Raw genomic sequence first — 7,571 nt, 5'->3', positions numbered from 1 at the left:
TGATTCACAGCCGTGAGGCTGCGCTCAGAGGATCACCAGGAAATGGGGGGTTAGCGCGGGCCAGGGCCCTAGCTGAGCCTACTCGATGCGGCCTGACAGCACACAGGCCCGCAAGCGCGTCTGGCTTCCCTCCCCCCACCCCCGACACACACGGTTCTGGGGGGGCTGCAAGGTGTGGGCGCCTCCCCAGGACGGGGGAGCCGGGTGAGGGGCGAGTGGAGCCTCCTGCCGCCCCGGGGCCAGGTCTTGTCAGCAGCGGGCTCCGACGGTGCCTCCGCGTCCGCCCCTCAGGCTGAGGAGGCGCTGCCGAGCACCAGACCGGGCCGGGGTTTGGCTGGGGGCGGAGCAGGGGAGGCGCTGCCGGGCACCGGGCCGGGGTTTGGCGGAGCTGGGAGCGCGCGGGCGGGGCCGGGCCGGCAGGAGCACGCGGCGCCCCGCGTTGCCATGGTTACGGCTGGGGGCCGACATGGCGGAGGAGAAGGAGGGAGCCGCCTCGGGTAAGAAACCGCAGGGACAGAGAGCGGCCCCGGCAGCGCTAGAAACACCCCCTGACTCCCGGGCTCCTCGAAAGCCCAGAGACCCCCCCTGAGCCGGAACCGGAGGCGAGGGAGGGGCAAAGATACTGTGGCGACACTGGGAGATGGTATAGGGCAGGGAGGTGCTGCACAGGGACACTGGGAGATGGTACAGGGCAGAAGGTGGTGCACAGGGACACTGGGAGATGGTGTAAGGCAGGAAGACTAAACCTGCCCAGACCAACACATGGAAGGAGCACCCTGGTATGTTTGTTTCTTCACATTCTTTGCTGGGGTCAAGAATGTCAAACCCCCCCCCCTTTTTTTTATCCAGCCACTGTGCTTTTGTTTCCTGTCATGATGCATCATATTATAGTTATCATTACTAACTTCAGGGAGTTCACAGTCCAGAATTAAAAGCCAATATCAGCTCACATGTGAACCAAGGATGAAACCTGTCTTTATAGTTTTAATTTTTGGATTTATGGTCTCGGTCAGTTTGTCATTGTTAAACTCCTGGTTTGCTAAATAAAAACAATCTTGCCCTTTTCAGGGCTTTGTTACCATAATAATTATTATATATATCACCTTAGTTCATAAAATGATTTAACAAACTATATACAGTAGAGTGAGATGCATCTGACGAAGTGGGTATTCACCCACGAAAGCTTATGCTCCAATACATCTGTTAGTCTATAAGGTGCCACAGGACTCTTTGTTGCTTTTTACAGATCCAGACTAACACGGCTACCCCTCTGATACTATATACAGTACCGTACATGGTGAAAATAATTCATCTACCACTGAAGTGTATTTGTCTGAGGTGAAGGGGATTACTTTTGGCCAAGTACTCTAGGGCAAACCTTACAAAAAGTGTCATGGGATTGTTAATGACCGTGGAGAGTAGACAGGGGTTTTGTTTTACCACAGCAGAAAGCCACTCACAGTAAACTGTATGCAACTTAATTTATCTACGTTGGATGAACAAACAACCAATCCCCTCTTGGGATCTGACTTTGTGTTTCCAGAGGATCTAAGTAGTTGGAATCAGATGTTTCAACCAGTTAGCTGTTCTGTCTGTACAATTTGTTATATTTCATTTTCAAATATAGCTAGTCACCACTGCCAAGAAAAAGTCATCAGTGTGATATCATTAAATGAAGTGATAATGTTCATGGTATTTCAGTATAGGAGGCATTAACAAAGACTATGTTTAATGGACCACAAGTATGATTTATAACAAGAATATTCAAACATCATGAATGCTAAACTCATTATATCCCAAGATAAAAGAGCAATAACATTTGATTTCCCATAATTCTCAATATTTTTATTTATTTTAACCCTTATTCCTCCTTTCACTCCCTACTAATAACAGTTGTTATTCATAATTTGCAAACTCTAAACATTGTATTTGAAATAATCAGATTTCAGTAGTGAACAATGTAACGTTTGTTAATTAAGAAAAACGGTATGATCAATAGAGCAGTTCTACAGAAATATTTGTTGTTAATAGCTGTGATGAGAAGTTGGAAATTATTGTTATATGTATTTCTAAGGAACCCATCACTGTCATATGTAGACACCATACATAAATTAAGAAAAAACATCAACCTTCAGAATAAAGAACTGATTTTTTTTCTCCCTCTATTCAGTTTTATGGGACTAATAAATGAGTAATTAAATCTATATAGTTCACTTGTTCTTGTAGTCAGGGCCACTTCATGCATAAATCTTAGGGGAATGCCTACCAAAAGGGAGAAGTCTTGCATCATGATCTGAAAGTAGTAAGACTTGGTCTCATCCTGATTTCTGCTCATAACAGATTCTACAGCTCAGAGCCTTCTACTTACTGAGCATTCACCAGCAAATTAGAATCTGGGTTGTATCAGCCAGTGTTCATGTTGAAGCAGCTACTATGGTAACTTGAAGAGGGCCTTTGAAGTAGCTTGACCCTCATTTAGACGCATAGGACTTTAAAGATAAGGACCAGGACTTTTAATAATAACTGGAATTTGCCAGTGTCGCACACAGAGTATTGTGATGTACTTTCATTGGTCTGTCCAGCGGACTAGCTGCTGCATGTTGAAGCATGTGTAGTTTGTGGGTAGACCTCTGGCTCAGGTAATTTGGTAGAGTGAGATGCAGTAATTCAGTCTCAAAATATTTCCACATCTTCTAATATAACAATACTTAGTTCTTATGTAATGGTTTTCATCCATACTTAGCCTTTTCTGTAAAAGCACTTTAAGTTGTATGATTATTATTCTTATTTTACAGGTAAGGAAACTGAGGCACAGACCAGCTAAGCAGCTTTGCCCAAAGTGACACAGCATATCAGTGGCAGAACTGGGAACAGAACTCAGGGTACACGATTAAAAATCAGGAAGTTTAGCTAATGACCCATACTACCACCTAGAGAAAGTTGAGTGAAAAAGGTCTAGCTAGTGTCCTGGCCAACTAACAGTAACGGGACATTTCTGGCTCCATGTCTTTCTGGCCATCATTTAATAGGATATTGGGGTTTTGCACCATTTTGGCAATATAAGACCAGACAGAGGAGAAGGTCAGAATTCCTGGTGGATTGTGTGGCTAATGTTATTAATGCTCTGGCATTCTGCACAATTTTCACAGTGAGAATATTTTTCTGAAGACAAATCATGGTGATATTGAAGAAATCCTGCACCTTTTGTTCAGTTTTGTTTTCTCAAGTTTTGAACATCATTCAGAATGTTATTTCTAATAGGACTAGTTAAGAATAATAATATCTCCTTTGAGAAGGATAGTCCAATGGTTAAGGGCACTAACTTGGGACTTGGAAGATGTAGGTGCAGTTCCCTGCATTTTTAAACTTCCTGTGTTATCTTGGGCAAGCCACTTTAGTCACTCTGCCTCAGTTCCCCATCTGTAAAATGGAGAAAATACTTTCCTACTTCACAGGATTGTGAGAATAAATACATTGAAGATTTTGAGGTGCCCAGATAATACAGTAGTGGGGCCTATCTAAGTAGAGAGCTTTACAGCCATTCAGTGGGATTTTCTAATGTATCTAAGTAAGTTAGGTGCCTAACTCTCATTGAAAATTGATAGGAGATAGGCACCTAACTTGCTTTTTTAGCATTTGTGAAAATCCTGCTGTGATGGAGCTTAACTCCTATCACCTGCAAAGCAAGGGGAAGAACTTATACCTGCTCTGCACCTGGTGGGTAATTAAATAATTGCCTCCTGGCCAGAGCAGATGGAGCTAGCTAGGTCTTATAAATAGACTGAGGGAGTATAGTTGTGTAGAAGAGATTTGTTTCTAGTATGGAGAAGTGCATAACAGGAAATGAGGGTGAATGCATACTACAGAAGCAAGATAGCTCTTGCAAGTGAAACCTTGAGGTAGAGCTAACAAGGGAGCTACCATGAGGCTTGAGAGGGGTGGAAGGGCTGTTATTTTTGAAGATTTGTTTGGACTTATTTATGCTACCCTTGAAGGGGTATAGACTTTTATGTGACTTGGCTGGAGGGCCAAGCCACAGAACACCTAGTGGGGGAGATAGGAGAAGATAGAGGCTATTACAGGTCCAAGGGAGAGCCCCAGTAGGTAGTACTAGAGCTAAAACCCCCATGCAATGCTGTGATCTGAGGGGAGGCCCATGAAGTGAGGATGTGCTACTGTGCATTTGCTATTCCTCATAATGCCCTTGTATTATTTCCTTTTTACCAATGATGAGCTGAAACTGTGTGGTGAAGTGACTTGCCTCATTAGTCTTCAGAATTAATCCCATGCTGAGATGAACAGGAATGGTTTGCTCCCCTTTCAGATGAAGTGTTTCTGCAGACTCTAGGTAGGAATCAATTAGGGCTCTCAGAATTGAGGCATCTAAGATCACTAGTTGCTAGAGCTGGATGGAAATCTTACAATGAAACTTCATTTTGTCAGAAAATGTTGACTTACTGAAGTGAAAGTTTGCCAAATCTATTACAGATTTGATAAAACTTTTGCTGAAACACTAGGAAGCCCACATTGCAGGGCTGCCACAGACCCTAGGAGCCAGTCCTAAGACTTCCAGGTCCATGACAGGGACCATAGCAAAGCTGAAAGCCTTGACTCCCTGCCAAGAAGCAGCTGAATGAAATTGACATTCTTGTCAGTTTCATGACTGCTATTCATTCAATAACAGCAATAAAACTGACAAGAATATGGATGTCATATTTTGTTTTAGGATTGCCATATCTTGGAGTCTTCAGAACAAAACGTCCAAATTAGTACAAAAGCAAATTTGTAAATACTGAAACTACTTGTTAAGCAAAACTCCTGAGTTTGGCCAGTTATACTAGTCGCTTTTGAAAATCTTGGCCCTAGTTTGTAACCAAATAACCTGTGTTCTACAGTATAAAATAGAAATTGCAGTGTGTATATTGTGGTTCAGAGAGCACAGTAACATTAATTGCATTGCCAAATTAGCCTTTGGGGTATTCCCAGAAATTCTTTGTTGTAGGCTTCTACTAGTTTTCATGGTTAGTGCTTCCTTTGGGGCCTATTATTTTAAACTTTTTTTCTTCATGAGTTTTAAGTTCCTGAGTCTGTGTTTTATGGATGTACACAGCAAGAGACAGTATAGGAACAAATGCTGCCAATTCTTGTGCACGTGCTGAGCTTTACTTGCACAAGTCATCCTGTTAACTTAAATGATTATTCACAAGAATAGTCTCACTGAAGTTAATGGGACTACTTGTGTGAGTAAAGTTATGCATGTGCATAAATGTGTGTGGGATCAGGACCATAATCTATACCTATTCTCATTATCGATTATTTTGTTTCTTTATTGTACTGCTATTTTTTTTCCTAATGGTCTTCTGAAAATGTATTTTATACTCAGCTGATTCTATTATTCCTTTTTTTTTTGCTCTCCACTGTTTCTCAATATATGTATTTTCCCTTCTATCATTCTGTGCTTCTTTCCCTTTTCATGCTGCTTAATTCAATCTGTTTTCTTTTTTTTTGTGCTGATGGTTTCTTTACACTTTGACATAACATGTCAAGGCTCCCAAGCTTTAACATTGCATAGGTTAATGCTGCTGTTGTAAGAACCTGAAAGCAATATGTCAAATGGTGCCCTACTAGAGCCTAATGTAGAACTAGTGAAAATAGGTCTCTTTTCTTCTTCCAGGTGGGATTTCAGTAATCATATAAAAGGCAAGTGTTGAACATCCTTATATCTTTATGGGAATGTCATGTAATTGATCAGTCTTTCTGATATAATAAAGATGGTCTGGGAGGGGCGGGGGGGAGAGCGAAGTTAAGATTCATAGATATTAAGGCCAGAAAGGACCAATAGATCATCTAATCTGACCTTTTGCATAACAGAAGCCAAAGATTTTCACCCAGTAACAACTTGTATTGAGCCCAATAACTTGGTTTGACTAAAGCATATCTTCCAGAAAGGCATTCAGTCTTGATTTGAAGTCTTCAAATCATGGAGGATCTACCACTTCCCTTAGTAGCTTGTTCCAATGTTTATCAATTGCTTTTTTTGGTAGTTTGATTACTGTTTGAAATATGTATTCACCCTTGACAACTTCATTCCCCTACCTGCATTTTGCAATTTAACATTTCATATATAGGATTACATTACATTTAAAATCAAATACAGAACATTGCCAACACGGACATGAGTGAGATCCCATCCCAAAATCATGAGGTTTTAAAAAAAAAAAAAATCATAATTTTTAAGCCAAAAATAACCCCGGGTGGTGGTTCTTTGCTTCTGGATTTTGATCCTGTAGGTTACTCTTACATCCATTTCCCAGCTTTTCTTTGTAACATGAAGGGCTAGAAATGTACTACTTTTTTCAATCAGAGATACAAGGGAGGTGAGGTAATATCTTTTATTTGACCAGCTTCTATTGGTGGAAATGACACTCAAGCTTCACAGAGCTCTTCGGGTCTGGGCTAGGTTACTGGGGTGTCTAAAATAAAATCTGAATTTCTGTTTTAATGCCCTGATTCCAGGAAATGGGACTTTAAGAAAAGCACTAAATATTGCAAAACTTATGATTAAATCACAAGAGCTGGCAATACTGACTACAGGTAGCCTAAATTAGTGTAACACATACCTTCTTCTGGCTCCTTCCACATGTGTGTTACCTATGTCTACACTAGAGACCTTACAGCAGCACATCTGTACTGATGCAGCTGCGCTGCTGTAAGATCACTTGTGTAGCCACGGGAGAGAGCTCTCTTGTCAACATAATTAAACCACCCCCAACAGACAGTGGTAGCTATGTAGGCGGAAGAAGCCCTCTCACCAACATAGCGCTGTGCACACTACCACTTATGCCGGCTAAACTTACATTGCTCAGGTGTGTTTCTTCCCCACCCCATCCCAAATCTACACCCTTGAGTGACATAGTTATACCAATATAAGTTTGTAGTGGAGACCAGAGCTCATTTAGCAATGTTGGGAGCCAAAGCATAGACAGGCTGCTGGCTTCTATTGAAATTTTAAGCACTGTGGCCTAGGACTTCAAAGGTATTTAGGCACCCAAATCCTATTGAAATCTATGGGAATTAAGTCCCTAAATATCTGAGGATCTAATCCTGTGTCCTTTAGGTCTTCTCAGAGCATGTAGAATCAGTACAGTGCTCAGGCCCTGATGCAGCAAACCACTTAAGCACATGTGTAACTTCAAGTAATACTACTAGGGTTACCATATGTCCGGATTTTCCCGGACATGTCCGGCTTTTGGGGGCTCAAATCCCCGTCCGGGGGGAAATCCCCAAAAGCCGGGCATGTCCGGGAAAATCGGGAGGTCAGCCGGGCCGGCGGGGAGCCCGGTCGGCGGGGAGCCGGATCAGCCGGGCCGGCGGGGAGCCCGGCCGGCGGGAAGCCGGGTCAGCCGGGCCGGCGGGGATCCCGGCCGGCGGGGAGCCGGGTCAGCCGGGCCGGCGGGGATCCCGGCCGGCGGGGAGCCGGGTCAGCCGGGCCCGCGGGGACCCCGGCCGGCGGGGAGCCGAGTCAGCGGGGACCCCAGCCGGCGGGGAGCCGGGTCAGCCGGGTCAGTCGG

At 43.5% G+C, this 7,571-nt stretch overlaps 1 protein-coding gene across 2 annotated transcripts in view; it reads left to right on the top strand.

Annotated features, from left to right (window-relative positions):
• The first annotated feature begins 392 nt into the window (after window positions 1-392).
• EFCAB2 (EF-hand calcium binding domain 2) overlaps window positions 393-7,571 on the top strand; it is a 37,693-nt gene continuing 30,514 nt past the window's right edge. The window contains exon 1 of one of the 2 annotated variants that reach the window (XM_034764990.1): window positions 393-497. In XM_034764990.1, the coding sequence (XP_034620881.1) occupies window positions 467-497 (31 nt within the window). In that variant the 5' untranslated portion in view covers window positions 393-466. The remainder of the gene's footprint in view (window positions 498-7,571) is intronic. The other variant, XM_034764991.1, reaches the window with a different exon arrangement.

The sequence above is a fragment of the Trachemys scripta genome, chromosome 3 (genome assembly GCF_013100865.1).
Source record: "Trachemys scripta elegans isolate TJP31775 chromosome 3, CAS_Tse_1.0, whole genome shotgun sequence".
Classification (NCBI taxonomy): domain Eukaryota; kingdom Metazoa; phylum Chordata; order Testudines; family Emydidae; genus Trachemys; species Trachemys scripta.
Note: the sequence above shows the minus strand (reverse complement) of the source record. Positions and strands in the feature narration are given on the sequence as shown.